The sequence below is a fragment of the Dryobates pubescens genome, chromosome 4 (assembly GCF_014839835.1).
Source record: "Dryobates pubescens isolate bDryPub1 chromosome 4, bDryPub1.pri, whole genome shotgun sequence".
Lineage (NCBI taxonomy): Eukaryota > Metazoa > Chordata > Aves > Piciformes > Picidae > Dryobates > Dryobates pubescens.
Genome location: NC_071615.1, coordinates 37,505,590 through 37,528,055, shown reverse-complemented (window position 1 = coordinate 37,528,055; position 22,466 = coordinate 37,505,590). Strand labels below are relative to the sequence as shown.

Here is a 22,466-nt window from a genome sequence, read left to right as displayed (position 1 = left end):
ATACAGAGCAGATTTCCAGCACGCAGCAGAGGGAATCATTCCTAAGATTTATCAGAGGAGATAATTTTTGGAAGTCTGATTTCAGTGGCCTACTGGATGACAAAACTAATATTTAAAGTACACAATTCTTTTCCCCTGAAAGAAATCCACCTTTCTGTCTGAAAGGGAGAGATGGCAAAAATCTGTCCTTCCTGGTATGCAGAGAAGAAAGGAACACAAGTTTCAGAGCAGTCAGCCTATGAAAATGCTGCAGAAAGTTAAGAGACAGCTTAGTGGAAGTAAGGAGAAATAAAAAAGAGCACCAGGAACTGAATAAAATTTGAGTAGGAATATGGAGTAATAGTTCTCTATGTTTGTGAGATTAACTACACTCCTGGCTTATTAGAAGCACATTTTAGAGCTTGGGCCACAGCTGAGCTGCAAACCCTGTTGTGTGAGCAGCACTTCCAAAAGCAATGCCATCTAGCATGATGAAGGCTAGAAGGTAAATCCTGGCTGCTGACAAACTCACTCTAATCAGGCTCATTATAGCAGTGATGATAAAAGCCATGAACCTACTTGCATCAAACCACCCATATTTCTCCCCCCTCATATTCACAATCCAAAAAGAAAAGCAGAAACTTCTTCATGCGCTGCTCAACAAGTGACAAAAGATTTGTTCCCTGATACAGTAACAGTGCACTACAGAATCAAAATGCAACCTTGGCGTTCTTCCTGCTCTTCCTGCCAAGGTTGCTACAAAACAACAGTTGCACACAGCTGAAAAAATCTGGCCAGCAGAAACAGGAGCAAGGCCAGCACATCCCTGCCATTCACAACCTGCCAGGGGCATATGTCCTTGCTGCAGTGGCACAGAAGTCCAATATTGCATCTGCACCTTAGTGAGATAAGAGGTGCAAAGTGCAGCTGTTCTGATCAGTACTCCCAGCTCACGTGTGAGTTATCATAAACCACATGCAGCGCCTCGAGAAGTGATACCAGGATGGGTTTGGTAGTAGGAGGCTGCTGCCAGGGAACCATGCCAGGAGGTTCCCTCGGTACCACCCAGCCATGGCCTGCAGCGGACTGCAACCCAACACCGTGATTGAAATAAAGAGCAGTAGGTTGGGCTCTAATTGTCAGTTTGTGATCTTTCCATAAAAGTTAGGTGTAAAACACATGCCATGCCAGAGCTGGTGTGCAAAGTCTGTGCAAGGAACTAAAAAGCCAGACAAGACGACTGAGTTTTTTTTCCTTTCAAAACTCTCAGGTGCACTGGGTGCCACTTGACCTACTTATAAGCACAGTCTCATCAATGCTCACACTCACAGACAAAAAGTTTTTGCAAGCAGATGAGCAGATCATGCCAAGGTGTCACCACAGCTAGCACAGCCAAGGGCTGATGGCTCAGCAGCTGGCACGTTTTGCTGATTAGCCAATAATTAGCTACACTCCATGTGACAAAACCAAACGTAAGCACTGTGAAAAACAGTGGCATACCTTCATGCACCATTAGCATTACTTCCTGAAGTTAACCTGAAGTACAAATTAATATTTGAGTTGCACTTTTTCAGTTTTATTGAAGCACTGCTTTATAACCCTGCCTCCCTCTTCCCTCTTTTAGGAGGTGAATGGAAAAAGCTTTATTTAGCAAACGTGCCACAGGAGAACATTAGTAGATATTCTCCAACAACTCAGTGCTCAATATTTTCTTCAAGACCTGGAAACTCCATACATTGGAAATATTTCTTTCTTTGCAGCTCAGTTCTGAAAAGTAAATTATGTTTTTTGAATAAATTGTTAAACTTTCTAAACATGAGGAAGGGTCTTCAACTAGAGTTGTAGAAGAAGTGGTGATGCACAAGCAGTATGCTCAGATCCATGCACCTCCATGAACTTTGCTACTTTTGTTGACATCCTAGACATGATAATTACACGTTTGTTCCACCTTGACGCTGCTCCTTCCCCATACAGAGCAGGAGATAGACAGCTCTGTTGTTAATTCAGTCACCCTACAGATAATTAAAAAACCCCAAGCATTTAGTTATTGAAAAAGTATTCTCAGATGATGAACTCAGACTCTACTGCCCACTAAATTTAACACTGCTTGGATAAGTGCAAGTGCGAGGTCCTGTGCTTGGGTTGTGGCAATCCCAAGCACAAACATGGGCTGGGCAAGGAGTGGCTGGAGAGCACTCTTGAGGAAAGGGACTTGGGGGTGTTAGTTGATGAAAACCTCAACATGAGCCAGCAATGTGTGCTTGAAGCCCAGAAGGCAACCATGTCCTGGGCTGTATCAAAAGAAATGTAACAGGAAGACAACAGAGGTGATTCTGCCCCTCTACTCTGCTCTCATGAGACCCCATCTGGAGTACTGTGTCCAGTTCTGGTGCACCTGGCATAAGAGTGACATGGAGCTGCTGCCACAGGTCCAGAGGAGGGCCAGGCTACAACAGTTGGGGCTGATCAGTGTGCAGAAAAGAAGGCTATGGGGAGACCTTAGAGCAGCCTTCCAGTACCTGAAGGAAACCTACAAAAAAAGCCAGGAAGGGACTTTTTACAAGGGCTTGTAGTGATAGGATGAGAGGGAATGGATTGAAGCTTGAGGAGGTTAGATTTAGACTGGAAGAAATTCTGTGCAGTGAGAGTGGTGAGACTGGAGCAGGTTGCCCAGGGAGGTTGTGGATGCCCCTTCCCTGGAGGTGTTCAAGGCCAGGTTGGATGATGCCTTGAGCAACCTGGTCTAGTGGAAAATGTCCCTGCCCATGGCAGGAAGGCTGGAACTAGATAGAATAGAATAGAATAGAATTAACCAGGTTGGAAGAGACCTTCGAGATCATCATGTCCAACCTATCATCCGACACCACCTAATCAACTAAACCATACAACCAAGCATCCTGTCAAGCCTCGCCCTGAACACCCCCAGCGACGGCGACCCCACCACCTCCTCAGGCAGCCCATTCCAGTGGGCAAGCACTCTTTCTGTGAAGAACTTCTTCCTAACCTCCAGCCTAAACCTCCCCTGACGCAGCCTGAGACTGTGTCCTCTTGTTCTGGTACTGGTTGCCTGGGAGATGTGACCAACTTCTGCCTGTCTGCAACCTCCCTTAAGGTAGTTGTAGAGAGCAATAAGGTCACCCCTGAGTCTCCTCTTCTCCAGACTATGCAACCCCAGCTCCCTCAATCTTTCCTCACAGGGCTTGTGCTCCAAGCCCCTCACCAACCTTGTTGCCCTTTTCTGGACACGCTCCAGCAAGTCATTAAGGTCCCCTCCAACTCAAACCATTCCATGAATCTATGGATAAAGACAGAAAAGAAGTACAAACTGGCCTACCCATAACCTAAATCTGACTTCCTGGCATCCTTGGAGAAGATAAGGTTCGAGCCCAATTCCGTTTACTTCCTGAAATGTAAAAACACTTTATTCACAGCTATGTCAGTAACTGGTACACATTTACAGTACCTCTATGAGCTGGTCTGGTTCACTCCCTTCTTCCACAGTAATTAATTTAGACCTTCCATTTCGCTCGTTGTCCCGAATGCCAATGGCAACCTGAGTAGCCTTCAGCCTCTCGTATTTGTTGCACGATGAGCCACACCACTGATAGATCTCCTAAAATAATTCAAAGCACACAGACACACACATTAGCAACATGATACAACACTAAGCAAAATTCTGAAATGAATGTTTTATTAATACAATTATCTTGCTGGATCTAAGCCATCAGAATATCAGTGAAATGACACCTTTCAGAAATACTTTCCAGAAGACATTCACTAAGTCACTTCAGATATTTGTAATATGCAAGATATTTGATTTCAGAATGGTTAGTTTTGATTTGTCTGAGTTTTATCCCACATACAGAGGTATCTTCAGCGATCTAAAGAACCTGAAGTTCCTAAATGTATTTCTGCACATTAGTTTTATTTTATATCTGGCAGTTCCTCTTCTGTGCTGCTTCAGCAGTGCTGGGGCTCATCTGTGGCAAGAAACAAAGTAATATCAAAACCTCAAGGGAAATCTTGATTGCATGTGCTACTCAAAAGTAAAGTTAGATAATAGAATCACAGGATGCATTGGGTTGGAAAAGACCTTTAAAGGTCACCTAATCCAATCCCCTCTGTGGTAAACAGGGATATCCCCAACTAGACCAGATTGCTCAGAGCCCCATCAAGCCTGACCTTGAATGTATCCATGGGGCCTCCATCACTTCCCTGGGCAACCCATACTAGTGCTCCACTGCCCTCATAGATCTTCCAATCCACTTTTTATTTTGGTGCCTTTTTTTTCTGTAGAATATTTATCACACTCTGCTGCATCACACCACAAGCAGATGACATGTTTTCAACAGAAAGTCTTCCGCACTGGAAGGTTCTTCAGTGTACAGCAGATCTATTGGTCATGAAATTTTATTACCCTCAGATTAATGCAAGCCCTCCCAAATGGTGCCATCACAAACATCTTTACAAATTTTTTCTAAAGATTCACAGATCACAAATGCAGGTTTCTGTTTGGTTAAATCACCAAGTTCCTCTCCAGCAGAAAACTGCCATATAACTGGTCCCCTCCCTTCCTCAGCAAATAAAGACAGCAGACACATCTGCAAAAAATACTTGTATACAGGAAAAGAGTAAACTGCTGTCGCAGGGGCAATCCACCCTGTCATGATTGCCACCTTTACAAGAAGCTCTTCAGACACTGAAGCAGCATGGCTTCCTCTCATCTGGCTGAATAGGTAGTGAATGGCTGTGCCCTGCACATGACAGGGAAAGCACAACTCAACCAAAATGGAGCACATTCCCAAGGCACCTCTCAGGAGGGAGCACCACCAGAATCATCTTAAGATAGGTAACCTAATCCAGTCACATCACAGACCAAGGACCTCCAGTTCTGGCAAGTCCCATTATTCACCCCAAATGCAACACATTTCAGAATAGAGATTTTAGATTTCAGTCTTGATGGAAATAGCTAAGAGGAGGCACAACATAAGCTGCAGAGTGCTAGAGGCTGAGTGGGAAGGAGCTAGTCAACAGAAATTAATCAGCTTGGCTGAGTGCTTTCTCTCCCCCCTCCTTTCTGGAAGAAAGAAATTTGATTATTCTTCACAATTCTACCAAATAGCCCAAACAGTACAGCAATAAGGGTACACAGTAATTTTTAACTTTAAAAACTGCTGAACTGGTTTGTGTTCATCTACAATGCAAATAAGGATTTAATCAGCTCTCACTGAGTGCTTTTAGCTTTATGACGTGCATACAGATGTATAAAACTTAGATTTTGGATGAAAACCTGCTTCATTAAAAAAGCAAACAACAAAACAACAACAAAAAAAACCCACATAAAAACCAAAACAAAACACCAAAACTATAAGCTATTTCTGGTGGTCACTATCATTATTTAATAGTACTTGAAATGGTGGCTTGAGACATGCAAGAGAATCATAGGATCATTTTGGCTTGAAAAGACCTTCAAGATCATCAAGTCCAACCATCAACCCAATACCACCATGTCCACTGTGCACGTCCTGAAGTGCCATGTCTATATATTTTTTTACACATGAAGTGCAGCTTCTCAGCACTAGCAAATGCACACTTTTAGAAGACAGCTAACACTGATGCACACAAACACGGGTAGTGACTTCTGATATTTACTTTTCATCTGCTTCAATACACATACAAAAACCCCACCCAAAACCAGATCCAGTGATCACACAGCCAAGTTCCCTTCCCTTCAAAAGCAAAGTTTTAATCTTACATCAGGATCACACAGATTCCCAGAACTGGAATGAAAGCTGTGAGGTTTTCAGCTTGCCTTTACCAGCTTGACTGGAGGCTTCAGACAAGGGGGGCAGGAAGTCTGCTTCCAAGTTCTGGTTTAAATACTGGTGGCTTACCAAGCATCCAGAATCTGGACACATACTTGGCTTCAGGTCTGAAGCTTATCTTAAATGTGACTTTTGATATTTCCTCAGGAAAACACCCATGCATGCTAGAGGAAACAGAAATGGCTAAAGAATTAAAGAAAGACTGCCTTGAGTGTGCATAAAGTCAAAAGCTTAAATTTGGGTAGATTTTCCAAAAAAACATAGTTATTATAGCAATGCACTGCTTCAGCCATCTTCTCCCAAAGTTTGGGAGACTACCTCAAATCACTGCTTTAGTTTCTGAGACTCTCAGCATTTGAAGTTACTCATTCTCTTGGCCTGCCTCCTATTAATTGATCTTATTTACAATTTTGTGAGAGAGCAGAAGTCACTAGAGATATAGCAGCAGTAGGAATTCTTTATTTCCCATAGCCTGTAGAAGCAATAAGGAAGAGGAAGAAGAGAAATACAGAGAGTTAGTTGAAGGGGTTAGGCAGCTATTGCCTTATCTCTCTATGTATGCTGCAATTCATGGAGACTACTTGTCTGGAAAGGTTAAAAGTTCAGTGTCAGTTCTATGTGTTAGCCTTCTCTGGGTCTTTTGGTAGCTGGCCATGGAACCTCAAACAACTATTCTCATCTACAAAATGAACAGTATTTACTGTACTGACCACAAAGGATACTGTGAGACTTAAAATGACACTGCAATTTACAAAGACCTTTACGTCTCAGACAATAAATTCACACTCTCTTTTCTTAGCATCTCCCAAAGGTCCCACTGAGCAGTTTACCCTGGCTATCCCACATTCTCAGTGACTAAACTGAGCTCTCCTTCAATCCACCACCTCTAGGCTTCCAAGCAGCCTGAAGAACAAGAAAACCCATTTAAAATCTACAGTAATGGATTTCAGAATTTGTTTGGTTTGGTTTTAATTTGCAGACTTCATTATTTTCTTTATGGAGTCCACATTCTTCAACTGCAGAAATAGTCACGCAAAATAATGCGGCCTAAATATTTTCGTCCTTTGAAGTAAATAAATATGAAATGCTGTTAGCTGTAGCCTTGAAAAATCTTGTGTGGTAAGATTTGCTCCTGCCACGTGAAAAAAACCCCAAACCTTGAATCAACAATCAGTGTCTGAAAACATCTTTGCTCTGGAGTTCGCATAGATGAGCCATACTATCCCTACAAGCTCCAGCTCCCCTAGGTATTAAAAAGGAAAACTTGATTTTTAAAAGCTAGAAAAACAAGTATCTGATTCTTTTCAGCACTACAGAATAAAGACAGTATTCTTTATTAAAACCTTGAAAACTAAACTGCACATGTTGCATAACAGAAGTGAGCAGCCACAAGTTATAAAAGTGTCCCAAAGTCCATAATATTTTACTATATTCTGAGCACTACACAAATATCTTCAACATTCAGTGCTGCAAGCTTTCAGGGGCTTAGATGTAATTAATGTTCTCTTCTGAAGTAAAATCCTCTCCTCTGTTTTTAAATATGCCTGATTTTGAGGCCTCATGGTAGAAGTTCAGCCAGACATCTACAAGTTCACCTTCCTGATACAACTTACCCATTTCAGTCTCTAGGTAGACTGGGGTTTTTTTAACAATTTAAAGCAAGAAAAGAGACTTTTAAAAATTAAAGCCTCTTTTTGACAAAGCTAACATTTAAAACTGCATCTACCTGACATAGTCAGCTAGTTATCTAACCACATCCAGCAGACCACTGAGCTTTTGGCATGTACCTTATTATTCATGTGTTTATTTTTAGAGGTAAATATATATATATAGTGCTTAACTAGGGCCATAATATGGTTTTTAGCTTTAGCTCACTCAGGGCTTTCACAATTTCTTAGCTGTGCTACACCTTCACTATTTTTAGGCTTGTTTTGCTAGCTTTATTTTGAATTGGCAGGCTGACAATTTTTTCCCCATTAAATAGAAAACAGACTTCAAGTGTTCACTCCTCTCAGAAAAAAACCCAACACACCACCAAAGAAAACCAAACCAAAAAACTCCATTCATTAGTAATTCCTATGCCCAAGCCCAGTTTATTTTCAGAAGTTTGTACTAATAGTATTTATGTGGAGGGTTAGATTCTTTGGTTGGTGGTTGGGTTTTTGGGTCTTTTTTGTTTGTTTGGGTTTTTTTTTAAATCTCTTTAACAGAGTTTGAGAGAGATGCTATGGGAGAGAGCTATTCTGCTACCTGATTTTAATAGCTGTTGATGTCAGTATACCTGTTGGGATACAGTGGGACAATTAACATTTTCTTATGCTCAGCTGCTGTCAAAAATAGAATAGAATAAACCAGGTTGGAAGAGACCTTCAAGATCATAGCATCCAACCTATCAACCAATTCAACCCCCCTAATCAATTAAACCATGGCACCAAGCACCCCATCAAGTCTCCTCCTGAACACCTCCAATGATGGTGATGCTACCACCTCCTCAGGCAGCCCATTCCAATGACACAATGAGCACCCCAGAACTCCTGAGGGATCAGGAAGGCAAAACAAGTCTGTTCTATGTGCTCTATGATCATAGCAAGGTCTCTCCTCATCTGCATGTTCTGGGAACACAAGCCTAGTCTCCTAGTAATAGCATAGCAGGATTCACTGCTTTTATTCCTGATGGCTTCTGGCCTGAAGAGTGACCTTGGGTAAGTCACATGAGATGACTACAGCTCGGGAAAAATGACCCAACATTCAGCTTGTGTACAGAAATGTGTGGCAGGATGATTATGCATGGCTTTTGTAACTCTGAGTAAGAGCATCTTGGCACTTTTCCCCTTTATGGAGGGAGATTGTGAAAGTACATGTAAAGTGAGAGAAGCAAAAGCAAACAAAAAAAATTGTTTATTTCAGAACAACTTTTCCTCTCTTACTCATAGCCACCTCTGTGTTCAACTGGCAGCCTGCTCAGCTCAGAGACAAATAAAAACACATTCTGCATCTTGGTTTTTTCTGTAACTCTTAGCCAGGACAATGAAAGCAAAAGCCAAGTTTAAATCTGTGAAAAACCCACAGTTTTGTTCTAGTTTCAAACATGTCCAGAACATACAAGTGTTTTAAATCCATATCTTTGCTGCAATACCTAGTTATTTCTAGGCATGTGCTGTAATTGCTGATTTGCACTGAATAAGCATTTAAAAGGTTTCAAGACTCCTCATAGTTGAAGCATATTTGTTGTGATACTTTTATTAGAAAATAAGAGTGAAATGTTTAAGAGATTAAATCTCACTCATTTTAAAATATTAAAATAAAAATTTAAGCTTTCATTAATGAAAGTGTTTAAGCCAAGTACCACAAGCTGGTGTACCTCTGTTCTGTGATAGCATGCCCTGAGGCACTCTAAACCTATCCACCTTTGCCCACATCTACACCAGAACATGCTCCTAGAATGTAATTGCACCTCAATTAAAAAAATAAGTAATTACCACTCTTAATTGAGAGTCAGCTAAATCTATAATGCGGATCCTGTCAGGTCAACATGATGTAACTTGCTCTGATTTAATGTGTGTCAGTCAGGATCTGTCTTCCGTTCCTCTAAACCACAACACTGGGTAGAGAGGCATGGTTATGAAGCAGAGGGGTTTAGCACATTAAAAAAACCACCCCAAAACTAAAACACACACAACACCAAAACCCCTTCACATTAATCTCCTCAGTCATGTGAAACACTGTTGTGTTCTCCTTAACCCCCCCAACTCATAGAGAAGGGCTAAAAAGCAAGAGAAGTCTTGTAGAGTTATTACCTCCTTATTTACTGTTTTAGGTTTATCTGCTACCTGTTTATTACATAGAAGCAGATCACAGCCTGGGCAAACAACCACATCACAGACAGCCAGTGTAGTGGCCTTTCAGTGGGTAGGTAGAAGAAAGGCTCATGAGGTCAGTGCAGAAAGGAGGGTCAGGAGGAGAGGAGGTGTGCTTGAGGAGTGCCCAAAGAAGCCTGCATTCCAAATGCTCACATGAGCAACCTAAGGATACCACTTCTGGGTAACTTGGTATCTTTTGTACTTGGGAAGTAGGGAAAAAAAATAGCAAAGCCAGGGGCAGATTGAACAGGCATGAATACTGGCAAAGCTTTTATACATAGCTTATCATGCTGCTATCAAAATAATTGGCATGCACTCAGCTGAGACTCCATTCTCTTCATGACCTTTAATAAAGAGCTGCTCTGATAAGGCAGAAGTTAATTTTTGGCTGAAACAGTTCCTTGTTGAAGTCTAGCCTCTTAAAATAAAGAAAAAATACCAATACAAAATACAAACAGATGTGGAAAAAAAAAAGAGGTCTTATGCTAACTGCAAACAAGAGAAATGCTTCCATGGCTTCAGTTCTCCACAACAGTATTTGTAAAGCAAAAAGGCATTAGGTTGGTGTTTGTAATTGAAGCATCAAGTTTTGGGAAATAAAACAGAAGCCCTAAAGCAAGAGTGTGGAGTCTTTGGGTTTTGTTAAGTTTGGTGGGGGTTTTTTTGTGTGTTTTTTAAAAGAGTGCTAAATCAAGAAAAAGTTCAAAAGGTAGGAAAGGTAACTAAGCAATAAAACTGAAAAGTGATTAGACTACAGCACATTTTGTCACTTCACTGATATTCAGAGGGTTTTTTTTTTAGGAACTGACATATATGTTAAGAACAACATTTGGATGGAACCATGTTCATATAGGCTTCTGGAAATATTTTTCTGCTTAAATTATTCAGTGTTTTTTCCTGTCTTGACTGTTGAATTTTTCATAGAGGCAGGGAAGATAAAAAATAATTTCCTATATTCATCAAATCTGCCTTTTACACTTGTTGAAACTGCAATACAGTGAACCATTGAAAGCTGTGGAGTTTTGATAATCCAAAACAAACTCTGAGTTCCTTCAGCCAGAATGCTGCTGAGCCTGGTCCTGGTGTCATTACAATGGTGTCTTTGTAACCAGTCTTGATGTCTTCCACTTGATTCAAGTGGAACAAATTGTCAGAACAAAAATAAGTCAGATGTACCACAGTCACACGCTTACTGCATTCATTTTCCCTCTCACTCCTGTTTTGCTGGTGTATTTTAGGAATAGCTGTTGCTATACCAGAGTGTATTAAAGGTTGAGTACCAGGAGGATATTCATTCTAAACAGCAGCAGTTCAAGCAGCAAAACATCTGGATTTCCTACACTATGGGGGAAAACTAACTGAATCCTTGTGCATACATCTATGTCCTATCTGCCCGAAGCTTTCATGATGGTCTCTATTTCAGCCACTGAGAGAGAAGAAAAACCTACCCCAAACAACAAAAATACCAACACAAGCAAACAAAAGACAATACCCCCCCCCCCCAAACAACAAAGAAACAAAACAAACAACACCACACACACACAAAGAGAAAACCCAACACAACAAAAAACAAACTTAGCGTCCTCCCTGCCCTCCCCTCAAGCTGACGACTCCAGAATGCTGGAGTTTGCACTTCTGCAGCTGTAAAAATAGTTGGTTTATAGATTTATGGGAAACTGAGATGCTGGCTTACTAAGATACACTGTCCATACATATAGCCATGGTTTGAAGCTATAAGCAAGTTCATTAAGTTAATAAAGAACAAAAGCAGCTCAGTTCTTCAAGATCTACTACTTGTTTAGCAACTTCCTACTACAGCATGAGTGATAATTTAATTCTCAGCTGGGGGAAACCGGAAGAGCTTAGCTATAGGAGAAACGTGTGAATGAAAAGCATGGAAAAAGGACAAGACTAGTCAGTTTTTAGTGCCAGGGATAGCAGCTAGAAAGAGGAGCTTAGAGTGATGAACAATATGCAATTAGCTACTCTTCTAGTGCTGTTTATACCCAAACAGTGACTTTAACAAAGTGATTAATATGCTGCTTGTGAACTGGTTTCTCTGAAGGAAAGCCACCTAGACAAGATAGTGCAGGCAAGAAAGCAGGGAGATTACAGAAGTGAGAAAAACTACTGTGGTGCCTAGGGCTGCAGTGTGATGCTGAATCATACCCCACAGTCATAAAGCTAGTCTCTCTTGGTCTTTTACAAAAAGAAAATTAACTTCTGCTTTTTAACAGTAAACATAATTTAATTTACAGCAAATTAACAGTTTATATGAAAGGCAGCTGTCATAAAACACCTGTTTTGCTTGATGTGTTTTTTCTAGTGTTTTAGTGCAAGACAGCAATCTTTTTCCTTTTGACAAGCTAGGAGCTCAAGTAGGAGCATACTGACAGCTACATGATCACAGCAGCTTTATTCATTCCCATACTTTTGAGTTCTAATATCATAATTTGCACTTGTGATTCATGGAGCCCTTGAGAAGCACAGACATTGCTGAATGGCACAAGATACTGTGTTTAAGCACACAGCAGGCTCTTAAATGTCAAGCCAGCAGCCTCTTGGCTGATTATAAATCAGTTTATAAGCACCACTATAGGAATGGGAAGTATGGACAACTGAGTGCAGTCTACCTTCAGTCTTCATTTAGCTTGAGATAGTTACCACCTCACCATCTGCATTCTTCCCTTGGGTAGAAGGGTAGAATTTCACGAGCAGACCTTCGATGGAATGACAAAACTGTTGATGCCTCCTATGAAGAGAGAAGTCAGCCAGAGGGAATAATGTCTTACATTTTTACAAAGCTCTGTCTGAACAAATGTGTAGAGAATATTTTTGCTGCTCACTAAGGATACAACATCAGATGGGGTCCATACAGCACAGCTTCTCAAACTGAGCTGAGCAGCTTACAATAAAAGCTGATCACTTCATGTTCTTTTATTGTATTGCCACTCCCCATTACTTCTGCTCCATGTTTTGATAACTAGTCAAATTATGAGCAAATCACAACATTCACATTGTGTATATCACCACTGTACACCAGTGTAAGTAGGTTAAGCTTTACAATACTGGTAAGTTTCCTTTCCACTTTAAGCCAATCACTCAGAAAACAGACAAGAAAGACGAAAGGCTTCAGCACATTGTCTTGGAAATTCATATGTATAAGCTACATGTATAACCATATCCTGGGCTGCATCAAAAGAAAAGTGATTCTGCCCCTCTGCTCTGCTCTCATGAGACTCCATCTGGAGCACTGCATCCAGTTCTGGTGTCCACAGCATAAGGAGGACATGGAGCTGCTAGAATGGGTTCAGAGGAGGGCCACAAAGATGATCAGAGGGTTGAAGAACTTCCCCTAAGGGGACAGGCTAAGAGAGTTGGGGCTGTTCAGCCTGGACAAAAGAAGGATATGGAAAGACTTTAAAGCACCTGAAGGAAACCAACAAGAAAGCAGGTGAAGGGACTTTTTACAAGGACTTGTTGTGATAGAATGAAAGGGAATGGATTGAAGCTTAAGAAAGACAGGTTTAGACTGGATATTAAGAAGAAATTCTTTCCAATGAGGGTGGTGACACACTGGAATAGGTTGCCCAGGAAGGTTGTAGATGCAACCTCCATGAAAGAATTCAAAAGGTCGGGCTGGATGAGGCCTTAAGCAATCTAGTCTAGTGGAAAGTGTCCCTGCTCATGGCAGGAAAGCTGGACCTAGATGACCTTTGAGGTCCCTTCCAACCTAAACCATTCTATGAATCTATATTAACATATGTACTTGGCTAATACTAAAATAGCCTGGAAACCAGTATGTCTGCTGTTCACAGAATGCCACAATGATTAATCTTTTTCCTTCCCTTTCATGGTCATTTTCCACATCCTCTCATGCTCTGTTTTGAGAATTTGTCTTGGTGATAGAGAAAGAAAGAAGGATGTGGCTAGGGGGAGATGTCTGCAGGATAGGGTGATGCATCTGGAGGTAAAGGGAACAGAAGACCACCAGACAGTTTATGGCCACCAAGAACTGCCAAACCTGTCCTTGTGCCTCTCAGGTCAGACACCATGAAGACCTCAACACCTTCCAGCCAAAACAAAAGGGTGGGAAGTGTGTGAAACCATGGCTTCCAGGAGGGCTTAAGCACAGCTATGCCAGGACAGGATGCCCTAAAGCAGCACCTTGTAAGGTAAAGCTCATTTTACTCCAGGCCTATACAAAGCCTTCTCAGCAACTGCCCTGCACTTGTCTCACCTGCCCTGCCCTAAAGGCTCCCTGAATTCTCAGGTTCATCTTACAGGTGGCATGGAAATCCCTTGTAGAAAGTAAGCAAAAATGAGGGTCTGGCACCCCAGACACCTTCCTGGATCACTCATTCCACTGGAACATCAATGTGGTGATCACAATGCTTAGGTCATGGTCTTGCAGAAGAGGGAACTGAAAGGTCTCAGTGCATTAACCACGGCTAATGACTTCTCTCCTATTAAAGACACTGTTTGCTCTGCCTAGATAGTTCAAAAGAAGCAACATAAGACCTAAGCAGAGTATTTGAAGTGTTGCAAATGTGGCTTTGTATCTAGATATAAAGTTACCATCAGAACCTGAAGAGCAAATACAGAATACAGAATTAACCAGGCTGGAAAAGACCACATGAAGCTAGCCAGAAATGCACACAAGAGCTTTCTACTTGAGGCATTATCACCAGGAGGGGAACCTTAGTGATCAATAATGAATTTTCTTGATCATTATTACCCCTCTTAATTTTCCTTTTTTTGGCTCAAACCATAGGTTTACAATACTGCAGTAATTAAGGTTAATGGGAAAACTGAAAATATTTTTTCATTCTATTAGATGAGTGGCCTGATAAAATGTAACTGGAAATGGACTGCACAAGTGGTTTTGCAGTGCCATGGAGACCATCATTCTCATTAGTTAAGAGAGTGGGGAAAGTAAGCCTTGGAAATTCATCTTACTTGACATGCTACAATAATTTGCTATTGAAAAAGCACTGACCATAAGCTCATTATTTTATGCAATTACAAGCCATTATTCTCAGACAATGATTCAGAATTGCCTTGCAATGCATCCCATGACTCACGAGCAACTTTATTTAAGGTTCATTTTATTTCAATTAAATAAAATTAATTACTTGAGCCAAATTGCCTAAATTCAATTAAGAGCTCCTGTAAAGGCTCACCTATTTACAATGGACCACTAACAGAAAATATCCATCTGAAATGCAGTTATTTCAGCTTGAGATAGAGTTCCTATAGAACTTGCTCAAGATTTCCAGCGTGGCAGTGCATTTTCTACCACACCTATTTGTCTGTAGGCACTTCACTGGCCTTACTAAATCCTTCTTTTTTTCAGACATGGCTTTTTCATCTCCTGAAAAAAGGCCTGCTTTACAGAATAATCTATGATGAAATTACTATAAATTTGAGTGCTTAGCTTGTTAATGCATTGAAGAAAACCCATCCCTCAAATACCACTAACACAGCAAGATCAAGAACTGTTCTTAGTCATGCAGTTTGACACTTCCCATAGCATGGTGAAGAAGAGATCTAGATGTTGCTCACATCTAATCTTTCTTCCTACAAAGGCACAGGGTTGCATTGCTGCTTGACCTCTCTCCTGTCAAACAGGAAACCTGAAACCAGACTGATATTATACTAAAAAAAAGCTTCACGATGTATGTTCAGTGTTAGAAATCACAACTCTAAAGCTGTACCACATTGAAACTGCCTAATGCTAGTGCTCTCCTCTAAGGAAGTCTCACAAAAGGAATGAATCCCAAGCTATACATATAACATCACTGGATACCCATAGTTGGTTTCATCACTGTCACGTCTGCAGTGTGAGCCAAGTGATTACTTTAGTTGAACTGAGTCATTGTGGCACAGTAAGTTTCAGAACAAGTCAAATTCATGGAGTACACCCAGTTCCACAGGGTAGAACCCCTCCATATGGGAGGTTAACTCCAAATCAGAAAATTGAAGCTGTGTGGCAGCTTGACTGCAAACTCAGCATTTTCTATCAATGTTCAATTCCAACTTTCTCATCTCTCACAGGTTAACTGTGAAATGGATGACTTGAGTCTTCTATGCATCCTTAATACAAAGTGGCATTGAGACATGTTTGCATACTGATCACTTGGCTACTTCAGCTGATTAGCCTACAGTGCCATACAAGCAATAGGATGTTAAGGAAAACACTGCTTGTCGTTCTATCTGAGGCTGCTAAATATCATAAAACTCTAACAGACCATCACTACAGCTACTTGATACCAATAAGATTCAATTATCATGCCAGAGCATGCTTTTCAGAAGGAACAGTCACATTTTTAACATGAGTTCTGAAGAGCTCCTTTATCTATAGGTCAGAACTCTTCTCTGAAATCTTGAAGTAACTGACCACTTCCTTGTGAAGCTGTGGTTGAGACCAACTGCAGGTGCCTTGCAGATAAACTATTTTCTTTCACATGATCCTAATTTTCCATGTGCCATCATGCCAGGCATAAGAATCATTTCAAACTGGTAACTAGAATCTTGCTAGCATGATCTACATTCCAGATACTACTTTCAGAATTCATTGTAAGACTTTTTTGACACTAAGATGACAGTACTCTAAGTCATCTGAAGCAAGCAAAATTATCCTCTTACCTGTCCATGTGCTTCTGTGCCAAATCTACTTGCTTTCATCAGAAACTATGGGATTGCTTCTTAAGTAATATATTGAAATACTCAAGTAGTTTCATAACACATTGTATAACAAGTTTGTTATGATGACTTCTTTTGCAGCTGTTTCCTTAGGGTGAATTGCCACAATCAAAGTTTTATGAATATGCAGAAATGCTCTTAGGAGAAAGGTCCAATCTGTGTTCTGCTCTGAAGCCTAGCACTAATCCCATTCAGTCAGTACAGTGTCAGGGTTTACTGTGAATAGCTTAAGGTTCAAACATCAGTAGTAAAAAAATAAAATCCCAGTGCCTTGGGTGGGAAAGAAAACTGTTTTCTGAAGGATAATCTGTGCATGCTTCAGAAAACACTTAGGGTAGCTTTGAACCTTCAGAGTATTGTGACACTAAAACTTTTCCAAAGCAGATTATTTCTGTTGGTTTGAGTGAATGACAAAGTTAGTTGTGTATTCTAGAGGATGATGCAAACCTTATAAAGGGTGCTATGTCTCTTATTTTTCAGAGTGCTTTGCTCTACAAAAGACTTACAGTTCCCAGGTCAATAATGAAACAATCTCCTTTGTTGAAGCTGGTCCAAGCCAGGGGGACTTCTGTGGCTCTTACAACTCTCCGTCCCTTGATATGCAGAAGCCTCTGGGCACTCAGATCATTAGTAACAACATGATTAAATCCAGAGGCAACACCACCTGCCTGAATAAAACAAAACAAAGCAGCAGGGTTTATTTCTGCTTGATTGGTGCACACTTACCATTTTGATACAGATGAGGAGCTAGTAAGACTAAATAAAAAACAAACCCAACACTTTACACATGGAGAGGTGAGACAAAGTAACATACTAAAAGCAGCACTGGGGAACACTGCTGCTGCTGAACTCTCAGGTGTGACCTTTTATTTGAGGGAGCAGATATCACTTTGCCTCAAAAGATTTTCAGATGAATGGGGAAATGGAAGACATCATATACAGCACACTTTGTCATCATGCAGAAGATGAGGTAATACTGAACTGCAGTTTGGACAGTTTGGTTTTACAGGGGGGACAATGACACATATCTTTTTAGAATACATTTTGACAGCTGGCTCTTTACCTTGTATTTGATTCCTCCTTTGAAGTAGCCCACAAATTCAGTAGACTCATATCCTTGAATTTCTCTACTCTGGACAGGCTTTCCTCCTAAGTAGTCATCCATTTGAACAGCAAAGATAGCTGCAGCTGTGCTTTCATCCTGGGTACATTCTTTCCCTGAAATAAGATGAAATATTATGCCTATAAAGTACTGACACAACCTTGAATTCTGTTGGAGAAGTTGTTTTTGTGACAACCAGGCAATGCCGTCAGCAGGTTGTACAGCCTGTGTGTTGCAGCAAAGCAAAGATCATAATCTTGTTCATCACCAAATGCATGCCTACCCAGACCATTTCTTAGCTACTCGTAGAACTGCCTTCATAAGCAAAAAGAGTGAAAAGTAGCCAAGTTGGTCTCCTCTCAGCCTCTTTGAGCAAGAGACTATTTTAATTAAGAGGAATCAGCACGGCAGTCTGCAGTAATGATTTTTGGACTTTGAGTTGAAGTGCAAAGACAAAGGAAGGTCATGTGAGAGGACTAATTAGATGGTAAAGCATGTATTTATGCTAAAATCAGCTCACCCAGCTGTCAAGTTAAAATAATTCAAAAGCAGTCCTCTTGACATAATGCAAGCAAGGGTATTTTGCTTAGGTATCTTTTATTAGATTGCCTGGTACAGCCGGGAGAAAGAAAAGCAGCTTTTGGGCTCAGGTATTTGCTTCATGAGGTCATACTTTGTTTTGTACCTTCCAGAGATTAGCCTCTTCCCAGGACTGTGGCAAAATGGGCTCCCTTACGTAGTGTTTTAATAGCCTAACCGCACTGCAAAGTAGGCTGCATGCTGAAACCAAACATTTAGCATGGACCCATACATTTTTAATGATCATTTTCAGCAGTGTGATTGTTTCAGGAAGAGCACAATTAAGATTGAGTCTCAAAACAGAGGTTTCTCAAGAACTCCTGAATAGTAAGCAAAAATGAGTTTTTTTCAGTTAGTTTTTATTTTCTCTTTCTGAAGAGGAGAAATTTGCTGGTACACAAGCAACAGCTCTCAAGGGCAGCTTCTCACCATTTCTTTGCTTCTAGGTGATTGAGTGGAAAAACAGTATAGAGCTGCAGGCAGTCTGGGCAGGGGTACCTCTCTCAGGCTGTGGGAGAAGGGAGAGTATGTAGAGAGGTGTTAATGTCACCTCACAGTGTAGTGAGTCACTGGTGTCACTAGAAGCTTGTTGGTAAGGTAACAGGAAAGAATAAAGCATAGGAGAAGGAGAATAGGGATGCCTAAGGGTATTACTAACCTAGCTCCTCTCTTAGGGAGAATGAGTCTTCTACTCATGGCCCAACTGTGCAAATACCACAAGATTACCCCCCTCTGCCCACCAACAACTGTGCTTCTCTCCACAGCAGTGTCACCACTGCCACCATCATGGCTTTTGCACTGGTGCAAGGGAAGCCTACAGAAAGCAGCAAGGATAACACAGGGAAAGGATCTAAAGAACAGCGGAGGTATGGGGAAGAGAATAGCACAAGGCCTATGCAAAACTACTAAAAGAAGGATACAACACAAGAGCTTCTGAGAACGTCAGGGTTTTGTGACATATGGCAAGCATTCATTACTAAGGTTCCATAACAACTGATTAATGTAATGCATTTCCAGAAGAGATCATAATGCCCCCATCACTCAGTGACAGCAGAACTTGCTACATGGCAATATGCTCTCTCAGACCAGGACACCACCCTTAAAATTGGTAGTAAAGTTTTCTGGGGGTTTGTTTGTGGGATTTGTTTGTTTTGTTGTTGGAGGTTTTATTGTTTGTTTGGAGGGTTGTTTTATAAAAAGGGTTATTTATGTCAATTAGGACCTGATCCCTCAGATTTATTGCTTGCAATTACACAACAGGGTTCAGAGTCAAAGAAAAATGGTTTTGGAACAGCATTAAAGATAAGAACCACTACTGGTCTCAGTCTTATAGCTGCTATGCAATAAAACACTCAGTGGAACATTGTTAAATGAAAAAATCAAGCATCAATCCAAGTATAGGTTATTCAGGTTTGTGGCAAAAACAGATGTACCTCATAATCTAAGGCACAAAAAGCTATAAATAAGCCAGAAATATAAGAAAAGGGGAAACAAATTAATTACCAGTCTAGGTCTTGGTTCACACACTAGATCATATCACTTAATCTCTACTTTAAAAACACCATGCATAGTTTTATTAAAGATTCTAAGTGAGGTATAGCCAACCTTACTCCCACAAGTAGCCTCATAATGGCATGGTGCCTGCTGTTTCCACTAGTAAGTTTCGAGTTGAGACAACTCCTTCTGCATTAGTAGGTTAGCTACTGAGACCTCCCTCAAGTGCCAGTGCAGACACCCAAGCCAAGGTCTCTCAAAATTAAAAATGGATACAGCTACCACATCGGAGTTGCTCATTCAGAAATTATCTGACCTGGGCAGCAAATCACCACATGTGAGATACTTGGTATAACATTGGCTTTCACATAAGAAACTTTGGACCAATGGAATAACTGATTTAACCCTAGAATGCTAGTCACAGCACAAGACTGGCAGCACATGAAGGTCCCAAAGTATCCTCCCATGGTCTAGACCTCCTTCTAATCTCTTGATTATTAGGAGGACGTCTGCCACTCTATAATATGAAAACTCAATGCTCTGCTTTTATTCTGAATTTGGGGTCATTTTTGATGAAATGTGCTCAGACCCAGAGCCCATCAAATGAGGCCCACACAATATGGCATGCCACAGATGACAAGCAGGACTGTGTCAACAAATGGCAAGGCCATTTTAAGTATCAAAGGCCAAAGTCAGCAGGACTTTTCACAAGAATTCTTTCCATCCCAGAGTCTGACTGATAACTACTAACTGTTTAGAGAAAGCTTATGGGAAGTCTTCAGAAAGACCCTGCTGAAGCTTTTCTGGCCCACAGGTTATACAACCTTTGTTTATGAGAGTAAAGTCTGATGTACCTGACAGTGGTGCAAATCAGTCAGCAAAACCTCCAAAATTAGTCAGTCTTGCCCCAGGTGTGACTGCATTTCTGCCCTTCTGCATACACTTTGTATGAAGTTCTGGTCTCCTGTTGCTATTAAGCTTGCAGCAGTATTTGAGAATCTCTTCCCCACTGCTGGAGTCCCTTGCAAGCAGGAAGGGATTCCCCAGCAGTTAGCCACCCTGCTGCCACCCTGCCAGCTGTGCAAGAGCAACACGTGCAATTACCTGCAGCCATTTACAATATATGGACATCACATCAGCATGGGATGTGCATTAGCATGTACAACTAAAGCTCTTTATCCAACAACAAGGAGGTTTTAATTAGTGCAAACATCAGTCACTGTTTGGATTTCATTTCCAGTTGCCAAGAGCCCTCACATCTTTCCCTGGGAAGCATTTACTCTACCTGAACTACTACATAAACTTCTTATCCAAGGTCTAAAGAGTCAAACTCTGCTATTATTTAGCAGTACTGTTGACAAGAAAACATCTGCTAGAAATTAAATCTATGATTATTCTCTTGTCAGAGACAGAAATTGTCCCACATGCCAGCTGGATAACTCATAACACATGCAGAACTACACAAGCTTCAAATATATACGCAGAAACAATCCCAGCTTTACCTGCTGTCCTTTTCCAATGCATCCAAAAGCACAAGAACCACAGCAACTCAAACACATTAATGTTAACACACATTGACCTGTCTTTATGTCCATTCACTGATATAATTGTCTACAAACACAACATTTTTGGTGGTGGAACTTCAGGCAGCTATGCAGCAACCACTATGGTCAGATGATTTGGTGACCAGACAGGAAGTCTCAAGAAACTTCCAAAAGATGAGGAAGCCACCTAAAGTGCATCCTTATGCCAGACTTGTAGTTTACTGCAAACACTGTGCTAGTTGAGGTTGAAAGCAAGAGACATCAGCCCAATTCCACTGTTCCCAGTTGCTTTTACACAGCTGTACGACTGAAGAGCTTTTACAGGAACCTAGCAATTTTGCCTCCAGTCTCTGTATCATCAGAAGGCAAATTAATACAGCTGGAAAAAGGGCAACATCGGGACACAAAGCAGCGCAACAATGCCACAGGGAGATGGCAGAGATGAAGTTTTGGTGCTAGCGGAAAGAAAAGAAAGAAAACTCATCTGAAGGAAAGCAGGATTTCACTTGGTAGCCTCGATTGAATGCAGCCAAGATTCGACTTCAACCCTTCACCACTCTTCCAAACTAGTATCGCAAAGCAAGCCCATGTCCACCTTTCTCGGGGCCAGCGCAGCCCCGAGAAACTTCAGCCAGCGCAGTACCCGCATCGCTCCGCTGCCTACCGAGCCAGTAGTGCAGGCGGTAAGCGGCGTCGGCGCCGCGGCGGACGGTGCGCAGCACCAGGTACGCGTCCCCCACGAAGAAGTCTCCGTGGCGGCTGGGCGGCACCGGCACCAGCTCCAGCTGCTCGACCCGCCACACCTGCAGCCCGCTCTGCCGCCCGGCATCGGCAAACACCGACGAGAGCCGGTCGGGAGCCATGCTAAAGAGAGAGGCGAAAAGCGCCAGCGCCGGTAGGTCCCTCAGCACCGCCTTTATAGCGCTCGGTCCGGCCCCTCGGGCGGAGCGGGGCTGGCCCTGCCCGGCAGCCGCCCCGGGTGGGGAGCCCCGGGAGAGGATGCGCCGCCGCTCCTCGGCTGCTGTGGGCGGGCCCGGGGCGGGCTGGGTGAGCCTCCGTTTGTCGGCTGGGTTCGAACACGTCTACAAAGCTCACCGGCACGCCTTGTCTTGCTGTGCCACAAAAGCTCTTGTAGAGGGGGCTACAAAAATCAGCCTCCTTGCCTGCAAATGGGCCATTTCTCACGTTTCTAAAGCGAGAAAGAAAAATCAGAAGAAAGCAACGCACAGATGGCCTACAGAATCGCAGAACTGTTTCAGTTGAAAAAGATTTTTAAGATCATCGAGTCCAACCATCAGCCTAACACCACCATGCCCATTAAGCCATGTCCCAACGTGCCATGTCCACACACTTCTTGAACAACTCCAGGGATGGTGAC

At 41.8% G+C, this 22,466-nt stretch overlaps 1 protein-coding gene across 1 annotated transcript in view; it reads right to left on the bottom strand.

Moving 5' to 3' along the window:
- SCIN (scinderin) overlaps positions 1 to 21,951 on the bottom strand; it is a 51,965-nt gene extending 30,014 nt beyond the window's left edge. The window contains exons 1-4 of the mRNA XM_009898919.2: positions 21,753 to 21,951; positions 17,433 to 17,587; positions 16,876 to 17,037; positions 3,443 to 3,592 (exon numbers count right to left, since the gene is read on the bottom strand). Of these exons, the coding sequence (XP_009897221.2) occupies positions 3,443 to 3,592; positions 16,876 to 17,037; positions 17,433 to 17,587; positions 21,753 to 21,951 (666 nt within the window). The remainder of the gene's footprint in view (positions 1 to 3,442; positions 3,593 to 16,875; positions 17,038 to 17,432; positions 17,588 to 21,752) is intronic.
- Between the last annotated feature and the right edge of the window lie 515 nt (positions 21,952 to 22,466).